We start from the raw sequence: 21,291 nt of genomic DNA on the forward strand, positions 1-21,291 counted from the left end.
AGCAAAACGGCAATAAAATTATGTTATGCTTAGTTTCAAATATAATTCTCTTTCAGTCAGGATTTAAGGAAGGAATTAAGTTATCTCCGTCTTCAGAGGGTGAGACATTGAAAAATAATTGCCAATAACAAGTGATTGTGTCAAAACAAACAGCATGTCTATTAAAGTGAGCTTGAAGCCAGTAACACAAAAGTCCACAGAAAAGAAAGACAACCTGATAGACATGCTCAATATTAGGAGACAGAATCACTGGTATAAAAATGATAAAAACTGATAAAACAATAGTTCCAAATACAAATGGCAGCCACACCTGAAAAAAGACAGAAAATTAAGATTGTTGATGACGTGGTAAATTTGTATTACAAAAGAACATTATAGATGTTACACAACCAAAAGAAAGTGAGTTCATAAATATCTTCAAATGTTTAGAGTAGGCAGTCCTGGTGTTAGCTTGTAGAAAATAAATTTGTAATAGATTACATATCACAAGAGTGTCCCTGTGAACTTGCTTATTTACCTGACGTGTCCATGAATTTTTCCTCTGTTTATCACACTGAGACATCATTCACCAAAGCCAGCGACTTACTTTCAAACACTAGAGAAAAGGGTCCCTTACAGACACCATTGCCATAAATGAAAACAGCAGTGTCATTCTACTATTAGCCATTACAGTGATCTTTTCCTGAATTAGGAAAACTACTTATTTATTTACTCACAGCCAAACTCGCCCTCTTCCCTTTTCTCTTTTGTTTCTTTATATTATTATTTGTTTAGTTGGCATAATATAGTGACATGTTTACAGGTATAATGAGTGTTTATTCCTGAAATTTTCATGCATGTACATAAATCTGTTTTGTTTTTATTCTATACACCATTCCCTTTTCACTTTTGCTCATCTCTTTTCTTCTCAAAATTGTTTTCACTCAGCCTTTCTGATATATGTTTGATTTTTGATTTCTTGTTCTCCTAAATTTCTGCCTTTTATGTATCACCATTCCTTCTGATGTTACTAATATGTTTATATCCTATATGTGCATATTTACAAGTATATATTTTAAGAAAATAAATATCACGTCTGACCTTAAGTCTAGTTCTGTATAATATTACATTAACTGATTTAAATATGTTCAATTATCCGTTCATTCCCTTATTAAGCCAAAAATCCCCTGTTGTATCTGATCCTCTTTATGTGTTCTCAAATTAAGATGAAATATTTTGCGTGTATTCTGGTGTGTATTCACCAGAAAAAAGTTTCTATAGTTTATTTTTGTTGGGTTCTTATACAGTTTTTTTTTTTTTAAATTAGGGTAATGCTAGTTCTGTAGAAAATTTTTGTAAGCATCCTTTCCATTTTATTTTTAAGGAAAAATTTGAGAATCATTTTTGTCAGCTCTTAATGGTTGGTGGAATTCAGCAACTCCTTAAAACTGTTCTGTCCAATATGATTATCTTCATATATGTATATTTTTTAGGAAGTATTTACTGTATTAGTTCTCTCTCAGATGCCTCCTACTTTTTAGGTGTGGTACCCTACTCCTTTCTATTGTTATTTCACTATGATCTAATCAGAGACAATAAATTATTGTTGTGTTTTTGGTTTTATGTTTATTTTTCCCTAAATTCATGCACTTTTGAGAGAAATTTATAATCAATGGATAATCTGAAGATACCTGTTAAGTCCATTTGTTGTACAGTATAATTTATCTCTGAAGTTTCTTTATTAATTTTTGGTTTGGATGAACTAACTAAACACCAGAGTGCTGTATGGAAGTCAGTCACTATTATCGAAGCAGGACTTAACTAACATTTTGTGCCCATTAGTGTTTAGCATTTTATAAATGAAATTTGGAATTCCATTCATTTACTGAATGTTTGCTATACATATATATTCCTGATGAATTGTTCATCTTATTTGCATGTGGTATTTTACTTATCATTTTGTCAAATTTTGAAGCCCTGTGTCAGTGTCTGAGTAGGTACATCTGTTGGTTTTCAACCTTTCTTTTCTTGATAAATTCTCTTGCATTCTTTGTTTATCAGTCCATGATCCATTTTGCCAATGAGGTCTGTTTCCTAATGATTCCAGAGAGTTAGGTATTAATTCTTATCGATTCAGCTGGTAGTGTTTGTCATTCTATGGGTGATTTGAGTCAATTTGCACCTGATTTTGCCATTGGGAATGGTTTAAAACTCCTATAATTTTGGTTTATTTTTCTGGTTGTCTGGATTATTGTGCTTTTTTCTATGTTCTCTATTTGTGTGAGGAGGTTGCTTTTTGGTAATGATGTATTCCTTTCTATTTCTCCTTTACTCACCTATCCCTCTCAAGAAGTTTATTCTTTGAGGTGGTCTCATGATAGGGGTTTTCTTTATTTATCTTTGGCATATAGTAGTCCCTTAAGTACATTCTGCACATATGATTTGAATACCATGAGCTTTACAGTATCTACTTGTTTTGAAATGTCTTTATTTCCCTATTAGTTTTAAAAGATAGTTTTGGTGGATGTAGCAATCTTGGTTAGCTGTCATTTATTTTGAAACAAACTTGTTTTGTTTTTATCTCCCTCATTGTTTTTGTATAATCTTCTTTGCCTTATGCCCTCTGCCCCCACCCCAAATAGCTTTCTTTCTACTTTCAAGAGATATTTACATTCAGGATTTGAAATATAACATACTATGATTCCATAGCTTTTCATATTGCTGATGAGTGAACTGATGTGATTTTGATGTTTTGGATTTAAAAAATTCAGTATTTTATAATATATTATAAACATGTGAGGTTCATTTTATTGCTATCTGTCATTGTTGATATTCTACACCTCTTCATTCTCTCTAAGAAGTATATTTCTGATGCTTACCCCTCCCTAATACAACTTACCTATTTGGAAATTTTGGAAGTTTCTTAGTGGAAAACCTTAACTGTAACACAAGTTCATGGTATGGAATCTATAATTATAAAGCAGAATATGTTGATGATTTCATGATTTTGGTGTCATTTTGTGGGAGAGGTTGGGAAAATATGCCAATTTATCAGCTGCTACAAATGCCTTCATGATTATTGGACTTGCAAATTACATGTATTACCACTACTAAATTATCTTGGGCTTTATAATGAAAGATGCCATTGGAGCTTTAATATAATGTGCCAAATTAATTAGTGGCAAGAGGACAGAATCTTTATATGTGTAGTCAGGTTTTCAGGATCACATTCCTTCTAAGCAGTACTTTTGAGTTGAGGAACCACTGGACTCTGGCCTTATTTGAAAAGCTTCTCTTTCCAAATCAACCTTAGAACTAGATTTGCTGCAACCTAATGGCTGGAATTTACCATCATATAGAAAGTCACTTCTTTTGAAATAGAGTCCATCCAATGCAAATTAGACCCCCAGCTTTTGCTGATTTCAAAATAAACTCAGAGACCTCCCACAAGTTATTAGTAAATTTGTAATCCTCTTATAACATATCAGGATTTCACCAAGGATGGATTCGATTGTTTTCACTATAATGCTTGTTTTCTGTTCACTTTTCCTACTCATATGTAAAAGAACTTGAAATGGTTTCTCTTAGTGGTAATAGAGCAAACATTCCATTACCCAAATACCTACTTTTCATGTTGCAGAAAGTCTTTCACCAGGGATTAGTCATTGAATATACTGGAGAGCTAGCTTATTTTTACATTCAATTTCTGCGTCAAGGGCAACTTCTATTTTATGTCTCTTAAAGAGGTACTATCTTAGTTCCTGTTGTATTTGTTGTCCTATAGCCATGTTTCTAAGTCTAGTTCTTTGTCATTTTGGAAATGATTGTTCCGGAATGTATTTTCATATCAAATGGACATGTTTAGCTTCTGTGTCTTTACAAATTGTTTTTCAGTTTTATACAATATGCCATTATACAGGATATTCAGAGATTTCTTCAGTAGGAATGTTTTCTATTTATCCATTTGATAATGTTTGATATCAAATAGGCCTTAAATATAGGTATGAAGATTGCTTTATTTAATATCTGCTGCTGCTGAGTATTTGCATTGTGCTACAAAAATACCCAGTCATTCTTTGATGTTTCTCAATTAATAAAGATTAATAATATTTCCAGTATGGACACTCATCACACCAAAATACTATTTGCCATGTACTTTAACAAATGTTCAGGAAAGATAGTGAATATAAATAAACATGAAACTGATAACTTAATTGATATGTTCATTACATTTTTCATTATCAAAATATCTAATATGATTCTAATAAAGTAAGTGTATGAGGCTCAAATATACTAGAATGTACTCAACAAATGAAATTTCTTCATTGACTGATGTGCATATACTTTCTTGAATATACTAAAGCTCTCAAAATATATTTATCCAAGTATCTCTGAATTACATATATCTGGGATACATAATGTATTGAAGATATTATTCACTTTTTGACATGGGATTCACTTGAAAAGGAAGCAATTACAAGAAAGTAGAATATGAAATATGATATTAAATGAGAGTTCTCAAAATACAGCCAGTGGTTCACTATTATAAGGAGCCCAAGATGAATAATATTCCTGTGATCCAATAGAGTTTGAATGAATCAAAATCCATACTAAAAAATATGCGAATCTGGAATTTATGAACAATACTCATGTACTTATTATAGTCACTGTCATAAAATAGGGAATTGTTTTCATCATTTTGTATCATCTCAGCAATCATGAACAGCTTAAATATTTATGACATTCATAGGATTATTGAGAAGGAAAACAAATATCATGGAACATTCCTGGATTCATGTTATGTAAACATGTAACTTATACATCAGAAAGATAATGTAAAAGAAAATTATCCAAGAAAAGTCTTTACTTTAAATCCTTAAAAATAAAATTTCAAATAAGGGGTTAAGCAAAAAAGAAAGCTACTTTTACCATGTGAAATTATGAGGTGAGCTGGCTCATTTGAGTATGGAAAGTATATTTTTCTCTTCAGTAGTACTGTTTGGTCCCTGGAAGATAATGATTATATCTTCTTTCCCTGCAGTATATTAGTTTTCACCCTTCACACAATAAAATTGTAGCCTCAAATGGCTCATATTACAAAAGTTTAGTTGGAAGACATAGGGTCACTGCTTAATATAATGGGTTTATAACTTGATTAGAAGAATATCATGCCTACTTAGAAAGGTTTAACAACAAACAGGTTATATATTAAACATTAGTATTTAGATATTGACTTACCTTATAAGGTCTTGGTAGATTGGGCTTCTGGTACCTCATTTTAAGCAACCCAATCATATTCAGAAAATTTATACACCATGCTCCTAGTCCCACATATTTCATTAAGTAGATTAATTTTGAAATTATTATTGCAATAGAAGATAAGATGATAATGAGGATGGCTCCTACAACTGGATTGTGATGGTCATTAAGCATTGAGTAGATGAAAGGTAATTGTCCATCTTGACTTGCAGCGTAAATTATTCTTGATCCTGAAAGCAATCCACTAGAAAGGCAATTCATCATTGCTGCTGAGATCCCCAAAGAAGTAGCCCATTGTATGAAAGGGAAGACTCTGTACATCCATGTGACAGCAACAGAATCTACAAAAATTAAATGAAAATTCCAAAAGCCAAAGTCACTTTTGCTTGAAAGTAAATAGAACAGTGCTCTGCAATTGTTCCTGTATCCTTACATATTGTAATAGGACTTAGCAATTCTTTCTATGAGGAGTCTCTTACTGTTTGAGTCTGTTGTGCCTTTTGACTTGTTTTTACCAGTACAGTATATTAGGAGTGGATGTTTGAGAGCTGCAAGGCTGCTCAGTGGTAGCAATAATAGTTTTTGTCCTCTTGATTGTAAAGCTGTCTATCTCATGTATTTACCACTCCTAACATGTTTGTGAGCTAATAAGACAGAAAAAAAGCCATACTAGCTGTGGATCCCTGGCACTGCATAATACATAGCTCCCAGTAAAAATGGCCTAAAACTCAGCTATTATGGTGTAAAATAAGTTTTGAAATTTGTATGATGTGACACCTTCCTCATATCCTCCCTTTAATGCCCATGTGTTGCGGATATGCTTGGAACCACTCCTGTCAATGTCATTTGTGACATTACCAAACCTTGGTTATAGTACTATGTCATTTTATAACATTCATATAAGACTGAAAATATCCTAAAGAAAGACTATGTGTGCCCTTACCTTTTTTCATACCATTTAAAATTAATGCTGCCTGTGCCTAGAATTGACATATATCCTGTAAATCCATGTGGAGGAAAGGAAAGTTGAAGCTCTGGTTCCACCCAGAATAAACATCTGTCTTCAAAGAAAAGTTTTCACATTTTTAACAAATTGTCAGACTATACAGAGTGAGCCAGACAATAATGAATGAGTGATAGAGTGGCTACATTTATTCCTAGTGATATTGTGATGGCTATATTTAGAAAATTGCTGCTCACATTTACAAATAACTATCAATATCCTAGATAATAACAGAATGTTTAATGGGCAAAGTGTGGCTGGGAACTAGTTGTGACTCACTTTTTGATCCATTTATGATGGATGCAAGTGACAGCCTTAATGAAAATGTTGGCACTGTGTTTCACATCTAAGAAAGTAAGGAAATGTTGCCTATTTTGAACGTTGTCTTTTGTTGTAAAGATAAAAATGTATCTTGAAGGATGAAGCATTTAAATACAGTACTTATTCTTTGTGTTCTTGTCATATTGCTCAGGTTCCTTGTCATTTTTTCTTTATTCTTTTCCTCCTCTTATTTATATTCTTTTATTTTAGATTCTGTGGTATATGGACTTCTGGATATATAATTTAGTTCTTAATATGTAATCAATTATCTTATAATTTAAGTTTAGTTCATAATGTTTTCTTTAGATTCATTGAAAATCCCCAAACATAAACATATTATTTTTATATCTCTTCACATATACTAAACATATCTGTAGCGTATAAAACTTGCCATCTTTTATTTCTGAGATTCTACCATAATAAAATTTACTTCACATACCTGAAGAGATGATTTCCTGGGGTGTCAAAACTGCCACGTATGATATATTTGTCAGTAAGTAAAAAACCATCACAATGGACAGGCCCGATATTAAAGATTTTGGAATTGTATTAGTAGGATTTTTTATTTCTCCTAAGAAAAATAAATAAATACATTAGAAAAGTACACATCAACCAAAATAACTTGCCAAAGTCCGATGTCATGGAGACAATCACATTAGGTCTTTCATAAATTAATTCTTCCTGTCACTAGAGATTATATTTTGGGTTCTTTTCACTGAGATAGAAGTTTTGATGGCTTAGGTATTCAACAGATGTCTTCATGTATTCAGTAAGCCTACCGAATGTAAAGTAGTGCTTTTTTTGTCTTCAAGGTTTCCTGAACACAGAACTCTAGACATATGTACTCTTTTTAAGTACATACTGTAGAAAAAAAGTGTCATTAGAAAAGGTGAAGGACAAAAATTTTTCATTCATAATCACCAATCTTTTTGTGCAGTAACCTAATTCAACAAATGTGGCATTATATGTTCTGTGGTCTGTAATATCCATTCCTGTAAGTGGAATGTTCCCAAATCTCAGGGTCTCAAACATTGGTTCATCTCCATATTTAGGGCCAAAAACCTGAAAGTGGATATCATGGGAAATTGCCAAGAATAAGTTTTTGATCATGCAATGCCAAATGTTATTTCAAAATAAAACTTGCAACAAACATGGAGTATTTCTTTCAGTGTGCACCTCACTACAGCCCTGTATCAGAAGTCATAGCATGTGCACATTGCACAGTGCATGGCTGTCGCACTGTAGAGATCAACAAATACTATGCATACTTCCTCGATTTTTATCTGAGAATTTACATACTATAAATTTCCACTGTATACAAATGGTTTCTCATAATAAAGAAATTTCAGTTATGGCAAGGAATCATTCTAATGTTTTCCTACCATAATTCTTAGGCAGATATTTGCCAGATGGGTATGTCATTGAGCTGCATTGTATTAGAATGTTTGATTTCTTAATATTGTTGATTGATTCTGACTGGATTTTCATAAAATTTGGAACAACTCCAACCACGTTTGATATTCTAATACAGCAGGAGATATTACTGAGCATCATAATCCAAAAAGAGGTGAGATAGATAGAATTAGTCTTCCCAATGGATGAACACTCTAATTAGAAAAGTTAGCTATAGAAACCTATATATGCAGGCAACACTGAATGAGTATAGCAGGTTGTATTTATATGTTTGGTTAGGTGTGTACGTGACAACAATTGTTAAAGAAAATGAGGCTGTCAATTGTGCAGACATGGGAAGGTGGCAAGGAAGAGATGGAGGAGAAAACTACATATTTATATGTAACAAAATTAATATTAACTGTTAAATGAAATTGGCTTGAGACTAATACCAATTTCTAATAATATCCAAACTGTCTCTTCTTGAGTTACTTTCTACTGCTGTGACAAAGCACCATGACCAAGGAAATTTATAAAAAGAAGGATGTATTTGGGCTTACAGTTCCTGAGGGATGAGAGTCCATCATGCTGAAAAGTCTTGAAGCCATGGGGGCAGTAGTACAAAGCTGAGAACTAACACCTTTTAAAAGAAGCAGGAAATATAGATAGAATGCAGAAAGTAGGGTGTGAACAGGTACATTAAAAAACCTACTCTAATGATAAACTTCCTCCAGTAAGTCTCTGTTTTAAGGTTCTACCCTCTCTTCAAACAGCACCACCAACTGAGGAACAAGTGTTCCAGTACTTTCAGCTTGTGAAGGATATTCTCATTCAAATCACCACAGAACTTAAATATTTCTGACAATTTTACTAGATACTTATATGAAAAGGTGTTTTTAGCATTAAGACATACAAAATCAAAATGTCAAATAACTAGAAACTGTTATTTGTTATATACAATATTTAGTCTATATACAATAAATAGTCTATATACAATATTGCCAACTATTTAGCAGAGATTTTATTCTTTAGGTGAAAAGCATAAGCACATATCTGTCCCATTAGGATGTAATTTTTCACTTCTATTTGTTCCCCCAAATTTAAAATTTTGATGATTTATTATCATTAAAGGTTTTATTTATTTATTAAACGTGTGTGTGTGTGTGTGTGTGTGTGTGTGTGTGTGTGTGTGTGTGTGATGAGGGTCAAGAAAACTTAATGAGTGGGGAGTAGCCATGAAAGAAAACATATAAGAATATAAGAAGTCCTGTGTTGCATGGGGCATTACCACGTACTTCTATTTCTCCTTCTACTCCATATACTGATCTGTTATCAAGTGAGGCAAACTTGGAAATAAAATGAATGGTATGTACCTGGCGGTGATTACAAGAAAAGAGAGCTTTCTGACTCAATATGGAGAAGCTGGTCATACTAGAAGGCAATAATCACATCTATGACTTGGCAGGTATTCCAGTAGAGCAGTTGGTCAGTTTTCACATGCAAGTTGATTAATAACTGCTTCACTATATTTGCTAGTATCTAGTGTTTAACTTCATGAAATAGTATTTATTTCTGAAGAAAGTTGTCAGCACTAAAAGACATTTCCATGAAATTAAAAAGTTCATCTTTAAGTGAAGACTATAAACTCTTCACATCGAATAAGTAAGTTTTAGGGAATTGTAAAGAAAGTAACTTAGAGAGTTAGAAGTCAAATTATCGCATATTGTAAAAAAGTGGAACCCTAAAAATTCTAAGAACAAAGTACAGACACTGTTGTCTTGAGTTGGGAATTTGTTTCTTTAATTACAAGAAAAAAATGAATGCCACATATTAAAAGGTTTTAATAGGTGAATTTGTGTTACGATAAATCTTTCCACCAAAAGCCGCCGAGCCCCACTGCCACGTGTACACTTTATGCCAGCTGCCCTCCTGAGTTAGGGCCCAAATTAATACACAGAGAGACTTGTATTAGGTACAATGCTGCTTGGCCAATGACTAGGACTCCTCATCTGCTAGCTCAGTCTTAACTATCATAAATCTATATATTTTATAAGACTTATCGAAAGCCTTACTGGCATTCCTCGTTGCCGGTGGATCACATCGTGCCACTGGAGCAGGAGCGGAGGGGAAAAGAGAGACACTTCCTGTTTCTCCTTTGCTTAAATATGAGTCTCCTAGCTTTGCCACTTCCTGCCTGGATCACCATTTCTCTACTACATTTCCCAGAATCCTCTTTGACTCCTACTCCTGCCTAACTTGCTGTCTCATTGGCCAAAACAGTATTTTATTTAACAATCAATAAGATAAATATACACAGAAGTACATTCCCATCAAATTTGTTTAAATTTCTTCATTAAAAACTTTGCATAAACATGCCAATGGCAACAGGACCACAACAGAACCCTGGTACTTGAGCTACCTTGTTGGAGCACATTCCCTATAGTTTGTTGCTGTGCTCAGTCTCAATGCATTAAAGAGAGGCTTGGCCCTGCCCGAACAAATTGTGCCAGAATTTTCTGACTCCTCATGGGAGTCCTTACTCATCAGGAGGAGTGGACTGGGGGTGAGCTTGGAGGAAGGGGACAGGAAGAGGGGAGAATTGTGGTTGAAAAGTAAAATGAAATTTTAAAGAATAAATACATTTTGAAAAAAACTTGTATCAAATTATGAGGCAAATCATGAGAAAAAATATTCACATTGTGAAAAGAAAGGCCACATCTTATTACATTTATATATCTTGAAAATTTATATGGGACTTTCTACCTGGGAAGTTGCTTGCCACCCTAGCCTGGGATGAGGCAATTTTCACTGTTCTTCCTTTCCCCCATTCTCATCTCTGAGCCTGTAGCATAGCACTTAAATAAGCCAGTCTTCCCTCTGTGACTTCACTCCCTGGGGATACCTCTAAACATCATGGCAGGCTCAGATTTCCTTCCTGTGAACATTTTCATCCTCCAACTTCTAAACCATTCCCATTCCTTTACACTATCCCCACATTCCAGCCAGGAACACCAGGCAGGGCTCAGAAGCAATCCATAGCCACCAACAAAGATAGAAACAAGAGTAGAAACACCTGCTTAAGAAAGACAATACAACATATCAACACTAACCATCATAATCATACACAAATCCAGAGGCCAAGATACTAGCACAAAAAAGAACCTTAATATCAAAGACAACATTGCTCCACCAGAACCCAGAAATCTTACTAGAGTAGTCACAGAAAATTCAATATACCTAAAACATAAAACAAAGGCTTCAAATAAGTTATTATGAATATGTTCAAAGACCACAAAAAGTATATGGAAACAAGTTTTGAGAACTTAAAAGAGAGCTCATCAGAAAGGGGAGCATAAACCAGTAAAGATTTGGTCTTTACATAATTTAATCTCTAATGCTCTGGAACCCAGTGCATAGTAAATTGTCATAGAAGGTTCACTCAGATATGGATTAGCGAAATAAAAAGGAATCCATTCTGGTAGAAATTGTTAGCAGAGGAGAATGTCTACTCACATGAAGATATAAATATTGTTTCAGAGGAAAAAGGAAGTGAAGAAGGTCAATACACTGGATCTGAATCTCCTTTTTTTAGATGAAACAGATTTAAAAATGAGAAAGATTGAATTTCTAGCACCACATTTTCAGGAATTAAAGACATACATGAAAATAACTCCCAAGACAAAGAATAAGAGAATAAAAAGAAAATGTTCCCAGTAAAAAAGGTGTAAGGATTTCTGCTTGCTGCCTTTGGGATTTCCTGGCCTAGACACTGTGGCAGGTTGACTTGCCCCAGGTTTATCAAGCCATGCAGAGTCTGATGACATCATGGTTCTAGTCCCACCTTCAACCACTGGTAAATGGGGTGTCTCAGACATACCTGCATCCATTCTGAGACCCATCAGAGTATTGGATGTGCTTGCACCCACCAGAAGAGAACCTTGCAACCATACACAGCAGGAGAGGAAGATACCCCATCTGCACCCACTGGAAGAAGGGATGGGAAGATGACAATATATATAAGAAGACATTCAACAACAGAAAAACTAATATGATGCCACCAGAGTCTAGGGACTCTACACCAGCAAGACCTGAGCATACCAATACAGATGAAGCAGAAGAGAATGACCTTAAAAACAACTTCATGAAGATGATAGAACCGTAAAAAATGAGAAAATACTTTAAAGAAATGGAAGAAAAAACAAACAAAAAATTTCAAGAAATTGAGGAAAAGACAAAGCAAAAATTTCAAGAAATAATTCAAACAGAGCAAGGTTTGAAAGCAGAAATTGAGAAAATAAACACACACACACACACACACACACACACAAACACACAGAGAGAGAGAGAGAGAGAGAGAGAGAGAGAGAGAGAGAGAGAGAGAGAGAGGAATGCTGGAATTAGAATAGTTGGGTAAATGATCAGGACCTACAGATGCAAGCATAACTAGCAGAATACAAGAGATGGAAGAAAGAATCTCAGGAGTTAAAGATACACTAGGAGAAATAGATTCATCGACCAAAGAAAATCTTAAGTGCAACAAATCCCTAACACAAAAAATCTAGGAAATCTGGGACACCGTGAAAAGACCAAACCTAAAAATAATAGGTATAGAAGAAGGTAAAGAAGCCCACCTCAAAAGTGCAGAAAACATATTCAACAAAATCATAGAAGAAAACCTAAAGACAGACATGCCAATGAAAGTACAAGAAGCTTACAAAACACCAAATAGAGTGGACCACAAAAATAAGTCCCCTCGCCATATAATAATCAAAACACCAAACATACAGAATAAAGAAAGAATATTAAGAGCAGCAAAGGAAAAGGGCCAAGTAATATATAAAGGCAAAGTATGATCTGAAAATTCTCTGAATTCCTTAGTGTGTGTTGTTATGTCCCCCTTTTTATTTCTGATTTTGTTAATTTGCATGTTCTCTCTCTGCCTTTTGGTTAGCTTGGATAGAGGTTTGTCTACCTTGTTGATTTTCTGGAAGAACCAACTCTTTGTTACATTGATTCTTTGTATTGTTTTTCTAGATTCTACTTCACCTTCAGCAAAATAGCAGAATACAAAATTAACTTAAAAAATCAGTAGGTCTACTGTATACAGATGATAAATGCATGGAGAAAGATATCAGAGAAACACCACCCTTTACAATAGCCACAAATAACATAATATACCTTGGGGTAATGCTAATCAAAAAAGTGAAAGACGTGTATAGGAAGAACTTTGAGTTTTTAAAGAAAGAAATTAAAGAAGATTCCAGAAAACGGAAAGATCTCCTATGTTCTTGGATAGGTAGGATCAACATAGTAAAAATGGCAATCTTGCCAAAAGCAATCTAAAATTCAATGCAATTCCCTTTAAAATCCCAGCACAATTATTCACAGTCCTTGAAAAAATAATTCTCAACTATATATGGAGAAAAAAAGACCCAGGATAGACAAAACCACCCTGTATAATAAAAGAACTTCCAGAGGCATCACCATCCCTGATTTCAAGCTCTATTATAGAGCAATAGTCCTGAAAACAGCTTGGTATTGGCAAAAAAATAGACATGTAGACCAATGGAATCTAACTGAAAACCCTGATATTAACCCACACACCTATGAACACCTTATTTTTGACAAAGAAGCTAAAGCTACACAATGGAATAAAGAAAGCATCTTCAACAAATGGTGCTGGCATAACTGAATGCTGGAATGTAGAAGACTGCAGATAGATGCATGTCTATCGCCATGCAGAAAACTTAAGTCCAAATGGATCAAAGATCTCAACATTAAACCCAGCCAAACTGAACTTATTAGAAGAGAAAGTAGGAAATATCCTTCAACTAATCGGTAAAGGAGACTGCTTCCTGAACATAACACCAGTAGCACAGACACTGAGATCAACAATTAATAAATGGGACTTCCTGAAACTGAGAAACTAAGCTTCTGTAAGACATAGGACACAGTCAAGAAGACAAAACAACAGCCCGCAGACTGGGAAAAGATATTCACCAACTTCACATCCGACAGAGAGCTGATCTCCAAAATATACAAAGAACTCAAGAAGCTACTCTGCAAAACACCAAACAACCCAATTAAAAAGTGGGGTACAGAACTAAATAGACAATTCTCAATAGAGGGATCTAAAATGGCTGAAAGACACATAAGAATGTGTTCAACATCCTTAGCCATCAGGGAAATGCAAATCAAAACAACTCTGAGACATCATCTTACACCTGTCAGAATGGCTAAAATCAAAACCACCAATGACAGTTTATGCTGGAGAGGATATGAAGAAAAGGGGACACTCCTCTACTGCTGGTGGGAGTGCCAACTTGTACAGCCACTTTGGAAATCGGTATGGTGACTCCTCAAGAAAATGGAAATCAGTCTACCACAAGATCCAGCAATTCCACTTTTAGGCATATACCCAAAAGAAGCATATTCATACAAGGACATCTGTTCAAGGATGTTCATAGCAGCATTATTTGTAATAGCCAGAACCTGGAAACAACCTAGATGCCCCTCAATTGAAGAATGGATAGAGAAAATGTGGTACATTTACACAATGGAGTACTACTCCACGGGAAAAAAAAGCAATGGAATCTTGAAATTTGCAGGCAAATGGATAGAACTAGAAGAAACCATTCTGAGTGAGGTAACCCAGTCACCAAAAGTCAGGCATGATATGTACTCACTCATATCTGGAATTTAAACATAGTGTAAATGATTGCCAGCCTGCAGTCCATGCTCCAGGAGAGGCTGGTAAATGAGGAGGACCTTAAGAGAAACATACATGGTCCCCTGGAGAAGGGGAAAGGGACAACATCTCCTGAGCAAATTGGGAGCATGCGGGGAGAGGAAACTAGAAGAATGAGAAGGGGAGAAAAAGAGGGCTGTGGAAGACATGATGGGGCAGGGAGGTTGAGTTGAGGGAAGAACAGAAGAGAACAAGATAGATAAAATAATAGACATTAAAGGTTTAAAGAGAAATCAGGCACTAGGGAGATGTCTGGAGAGCTACAAAAATGACACAAACTAACAATCTAAACAACAGAGGAGAGGCTGCCTTAAATGCCCTCTCCTGATAATGAGATTGATGACTAATTAATATGCCATAGTATAGCCTTCATCCAGCAGCTGGTGGAAGTAGAAGCAGACACCCACAGCTAAACCTTGAACTGAAATCCAGTTGCAGAGGAGGACTGATGAGCAAAGGGGTCCATAGCAGGTTGGTAAAACCCACAGAAACAGTTGACTTGAACAAGGGAGAGCTCTTCGTTCCCACACTGATAGCTGGGAAATCAGCATGGGACTGATCCAGACCCCTGAATGTGGGTGTCAGTGAGGAGACCTCGGAAATCTCTGGGGCCCCTTGTAGTGGATCAGTACTTATACTTAGCATAGGAATGGACTTTGAGAGCCTATCCCACATGGAGAGATACTCCCTGAGCCTAGACACAAAGGGGTGGTCTTAGGCCCTATCCCAAAGGATATGACAGACTCTGAAGTCCCCCCATGGAAGGCCTCACCCTCCCTGGGTAGCAGAAAGAGCATGGGTTAGGTAGGGCATTAGTTGGGGGGACAGGGGAGGAGGGGAGGGAGAGGGACCTGGGATTGATATGTAAAATAATTTTCTTTCTATTTAAAATAAAAAAAGAAAAAGAAAACAGTACAGGGTTATTCCCAATAGCCAAGGCATGGAGGCAAGTGAAATGTCTATCCATGGATGAGTGAATAAAGAAATTAATAAGGAAAAAATGTTTTAGAAGCAAAAAAGAGAAAAGAATCAATTTTAATAATTTTCCTCACCTGTTGAAGGTAATTTATGTTGTTTCCATTTCCTAGCTACTGTGATTAGGGTGTCTACAAACATCACAGAGCAAGCATTTGTTGAGTAGATGTCGTATCTTCTGAGCATTTATATACCCGCAAGTTATATAGGTGAGTCATGAGGTAGTTTTATTTGTAGTTTTTTTTTTTTTTTGCAGATTATCCAAACTGATTTCTAGAATGGTTGCACAAATTTGCATTTCCACCAACAGTGAGCTATCGTTCAGCTTTTTCACAACCTCTCCAGGATTTCTTGTTGACATTTCTCATTCTCACTAGAGTAATATGTAATTTCAAAAGTTGTTTTAAATTGCATTTCTCTTACTCCTGAAGACAGTTATGAGGTATATTTTTGTCATTTTTATTTCTGTTATTGAGAAATGTCTTTTAGAAGCACGGCTTACTTTTCAAGTGGATCATTTGTTTACTTGAAATTTTTTTAGTTCTTTGTACATTGTGGATATTAATCCTCCATAAGCTGTATACTGACAGAGATTTTCTCCTATTCTGTAGGTTTCTTCACTTAAGTGATTTATTCTTAATCTTTTCATGAGTCATTAAGATATATGAAGTCCCAGTTGTTGAATGCGGGACACAATCCTGGCAACTGGAGTCCTGTTTAAAAAGTGTTTTTCTATACCTGTATCTTTTAGCATATTGCTTAAATTTTCTGCTAGCAGAGTTAGACTTCCAGGTTTCAAATTGAAGTCTTCTATCCACTTGTATCTCAATTTTTGTGCAGATTGATGAATATGTAACTAATAACATTCTTCTGCTTATAGACACCCAGTTTTAAATATCCCTCAACAGAAAAACAGATAAAGAAAATATGGGAAATATAAGCAATAAAATACTATTCAGCTATTCTATATGTGAAAACATGAAATTTTCATGTAAATGGATGGAACTAGGAAAGCTTATATTGAGTGATTTAATACAGTCTCAAAAAGATAAACATCACTGTATGATCTCTCTTGGCTGTGGTTCTTAGCTCTGAATCCTCACATGTGAACATGCATCATGGAATAACCACAGAAACTAGGAAAGTATAAAATATAAAGTATTGGGAAGAGAGTTGAAAGTAAGAATCTGGTGGTATGAAATGAAAAATAAAACAACTGACAGGGAGGCTTCAAATAGGGAAAAAGGGGGTAGGATTAGACAGAGAAATAAGGAGGGAAAGATAATACCAAGGTTGTTTGATAAATCCTCAGGGAACTACATTCTTTTATATTTTTCTAAAATTATGCAAAATAGATATAAATTTCAATATATATATATATATATATATATATATGAGGCCTTATTGCTGAAGAAAATACAAGGCATCACACACTAAGAACATGTGACTTAGATGATTTGAAATGGATCTGACTTGAAACTTTCTTCCTACAGTTTAGGTTTTATGAATCTGTAAAATACCATGCAATTTAACAAGGAAGAAAGCAATTACACAATCCCATATCCCCTATGAAACATGATAGTTATCAACATGTCAAGATATACATAAATATACAAGTAGTACTCATATGTATGCTACAAACTACTTATGTCTAATGAATGAGGGCCACTCAACCAGAGGGAAACCATGCCTTATCTGTATTTCTGGGGCTAGTGAAGTAATGGACCTTAGAAAAGAATCTACCACTGCCACTTTACTAGACCAGCCTAGTTTCTTACTAGATTCTAAAGCTCATCCTTACACACATAGAAAAGTATACTATGCTTTTGATGAGGGATAACTCATCAAAGAAGCAACTGAGAACACCACAGAAAACCTGCAACTGGATGCAATACAGAAACTAACAGTTGGTAGGGTTCACACCCACAATGAATATATCTAAGTCATAGCTCCTCATCTGTAACTCAGATAAAATGGAGAAAGAGGGAGTCAAAGACTGTAGAAGTCAGAATACCAGGATGTATGCTGTGAAACAGGTTTTTTTTCTGAAATTACTGAATAAATAAAACTGTAAAAATGACAGTATCCATGGATATTCTAATGTAGAATCTGTAAAATTTTTTGGGTCCCAATTCTAGACAAAGAACTACAAGTAACCTGTGATGGCTGAGAGAAGAACAATTAGCCTCTCTGAGGCTAGAACCACCTTATTGATTGTCTAATGCATGTGGTCAGTCTTGAATCCATATACACCTAACAGCAGAAACATCATCAGGTTGTATTCACAAACAAACATATTTATATATTTTGTATATAAACTAATTATTATAGAAAAGGAAGCTATCAACATTAGAGTTTGAGAAAACATTCAAGGAGTTTGTTGGGAGGGTGTCTGGGAGGGCCTGGAGGAAGAAAAGTGTGGGAAAAATGGAGAAAATTGAATTCACTTAAAACAAAGATGAAGTTACATGTGTACATATAATATATATGTATATATTTTCATGTGTTTATGTAGGTAATAAACCTAGAAATATTTATGACTGAAGTGGAAGTACACTGAGGGAGGGGACTAAGAAAAGATAGAATGTATGTGATAAGAAAACAAAAGGACAACTATCAGGAAGAAGGAAAACATCTAAAAGGTGACAGAGAGAATGCAAGAAAGGTAGTGGATAGAGGACCCATTGATGACAAAATATAATGACACATATAGTGCTCACTAATTTAATGTCAAGAAGATTCATTTTAGAAGAGGGAATCTTAATGAGATTGACCTGTGGAAACCCAGTGATGCATTGTCTTGACTGATGATTGATGTGTGATATCATGGATCAATGTGGGTGGTGCCATCTTTGGGCTGGTAGTGCTGGGTTCTGTAAGAAACCAGGATGAGCAAGCAATGAAGAAAATGTTACTAAATAGTATTCCCCCATGGACTCTGCATTAGATTGTATTTCCAGGATTCTTCACTGTCTTCCCTGGATGATGAAACTGTAAGATGAAATAAGCCCTTTTCTCCCTCAGGATGCCTTTTTGGTCATGCTTGTTCTATCACAACAATAGAAATCCTAACTAAGACAAATAAGTATAAATGCCCCAGTGAAACTCATCACTCTGTATGTTAAGCAGTTATTGAAAAATAAATAAAACTACACAATACATAATGTTTCCTTTCTTTAAATCTTTTAAATATTGCAGGGAGATTTATTTGCAATTATTATGACATTCTCATGGTATTGTACCATCCAGATGAGAATAATTGCTCCGCAGAAAATAATATTGTATTCTGAGATATGTTCTTTATAGCATTGTTTCTAGTATGAAAGTATCAGAATCACTTGAAATGTTCACAAAAGTGAGAAGCATCAGTTCAGAATGTTAAGCTAACTGTATATGTTGTAGAATAAAATTTAACTAGCATTTTACTATTCCTAGTAACATATACACAGGAAAGTACAATATACTTTTTCAATGCAAATACATGGAAAGTGATAGCTACTCACAACAAGCTTAATAGTGGGTATTTCTGGGAAGAGAACAAAGTTTTGAAGTTGAGATTAAACATTAAAATCTGAGGCTTGTGATAAGGGTTAGTTTGCTAATAAAATCATTATATAATTATTACTAATTTCAAGCTGGTAGGATCAGATGAAATAAACCTATGAGTATAGAAAAAATCTCAAATCCTTTGAAAATTTTTAACATTTCCAAAATTCTTAACAGGACATGACTATAAGTTTACATTAATGAATATATATGAGTGTTTTATTTATAATGGCATATTTTAGAGAAGATTGCACCTCATTACAGATCATGAAACAATCATATTAACCTTCCTTCTAAATTCTAGATAAACTCTTATGCCATAGCACCAAATATTTTATGAATGGATTTACCTGCTATGTTGATTAGGAGTGATGATCCTACATATGAATAATAAACTTGGAGAAAGGCTTCTACAATCTGTGAAACATCAGGAAGTTCAGCATCCAATCCATTCTCAAACCGGGTTACATTCTCCTTATCCCCAGTCACTAACAGCACAATTCCAGTTACAGAAATTAGACAAAGAACAGCCATCTTCATCAAATTGCCAATAGCCTGAAATTGAATCACTGTTTTTATCCCTTGAGCATTGAGAATTCCAAATAACCACAAAAAAGACAAAGCCAAACACTTCTTTGGGAGCTCTGGAGCTAGGCACCCAGAATAGAAAGGTTGAATTAGATAGGTAGCTATTAGTAAGCTTTGAGCACTGATGCCTAGGATATGAGAAAAAAGTCTAATCCAAATACTCAGGAAAGCGGCAGTGTATCCAAGAGATTGCTTCAGGAAATAGTAAGATACTCCACTCACAGGGAAGGTGGTTGCAAGCTCTGCAAGACAGAGTGCATTCATCAGGCTCAGCAGGCCACCAACTGCCCACATACTCAGAAAAATGGGGATGTTCATTGAGCAGTATTTTAATACTTCTTTTGGGGACACAAAGATCCCTGTCCCTATAGTAGAACTAAGCAAAACCATGTTTCCGTAGGTGAATCCCACAACTCTCAAGAGTTGCATGGTTTTGCCTTTTTCTTTTTAATTCTAAAAAATATGGTTCTTCCCTATCATGCTTTTCTGTCACTTTCTGCAAAACCCTGTGAAACAGGGTGTTGCCTTGACTAAACCATCTTCTCTTTATAAGACATTTTAAGGCTGACCTTAACTTGGGTTTAAAAATGATTAACTTTTAGCTGGGTGGTGAGGCCATGTGCTTTTATTCCCAGTACTCTGGAGGCAGAGGCAGAGGCAGATGGATTTCTGAGATCAGAGTCTGTTTCATTTAAAAAGTGAATTCCAGGACAATCAGAATTGTTATACAATGAAACCCTGCTTCTTTTCCTTTTTTAATTTTTATAATTGTAATTAGAGCAATTTTAAATAAGAAACAAGCTTCTTTTACATGTCAATCCCAGTTCCCTCTCCCTCCCCTCCACCCCTGCCCTCCTCACCTACTATCCCAACCACTTTTTGCTCCCCAGGGTGGGTGAGGCCTTCGATGGGGGATCTTCAGAGTCTGTCATATCATTTGTAACAGGGCCTAGATCCTCCCCAGTGTGTCTAGGCTGAGAGAGTATCCCTCTATGTGGAATGGGCTCCTAAAGTCCATTCATGTACTAGGGATAAATACTGATCCACTACCAGAGGCCCCATAGATTGCCCACAATTCCAAACTGACATCTTTGTTCAGGGGGTCTGGAACAGTCCTGTGCTGGTTTCCCAAATATTGGTCTGGGGTCCATGAGCAACCTCTTTTGAGGTCAGCTGTTTCTGTGGGTTTTTCTAGCCTGGTTTTGACCCCTTTGCTCATCACTCCTCTCTCTCTGCAACTGGATTCCAGAGTTCAGCTCAGTGTTTTGTTATGGGTGTCTGCTTCTGCTTCCATCAGCTACTGGATGAAGGCTCTAGGATGGCATATAAGGTAGTCATCAATCTCATTATCTGAGAAGGGCATGTAAGGTAGCCTCTCAACTATTGGTTAGATTTTTAGTAGGGGTCAAATTTGTAGATCTCTGGACATTTCTCTAGTACCAGAGAATGGGAAAGATATTTACCAACTCCACATCTGACA

The 21,291-nt window shown here is 35.3% G+C and overlaps 1 protein-coding gene across 1 annotated transcript; it reads right to left on the reverse strand.

The window, feature by feature from the left end:
- Nucleotides 1–20,240, reverse strand: LOC100773391 (solute carrier family 7 member 13-like). The gene is made up of 4 exons (XM_027398750.2): nucleotides 19,574–20,240; nucleotides 7,002–7,133; nucleotides 5,218–5,579; nucleotides 1–310 (listed from the first exon to the last, which is right to left on the reverse strand). The coding sequence occupies exons 1-4, from the start codon at nucleotides 20,238–20,240 to the stop codon at nucleotides 53–55; spliced, it is 1,419 nt and encodes a 472-aa protein (XP_027254551.1). The 3' UTR covers nucleotides 1–52.
- Nucleotides 20,241–21,291: the final 1,051 nt, after the last annotated feature.

The sequence above is a fragment of the Cricetulus griseus genome, chromosome 2, assembly GCF_003668045.3.
Source record: "Cricetulus griseus strain 17A/GY chromosome 2, alternate assembly CriGri-PICRH-1.0, whole genome shotgun sequence".
NCBI lineage: Eukaryota > Metazoa > Chordata > Mammalia > Rodentia > Cricetidae > Cricetulus > Cricetulus griseus.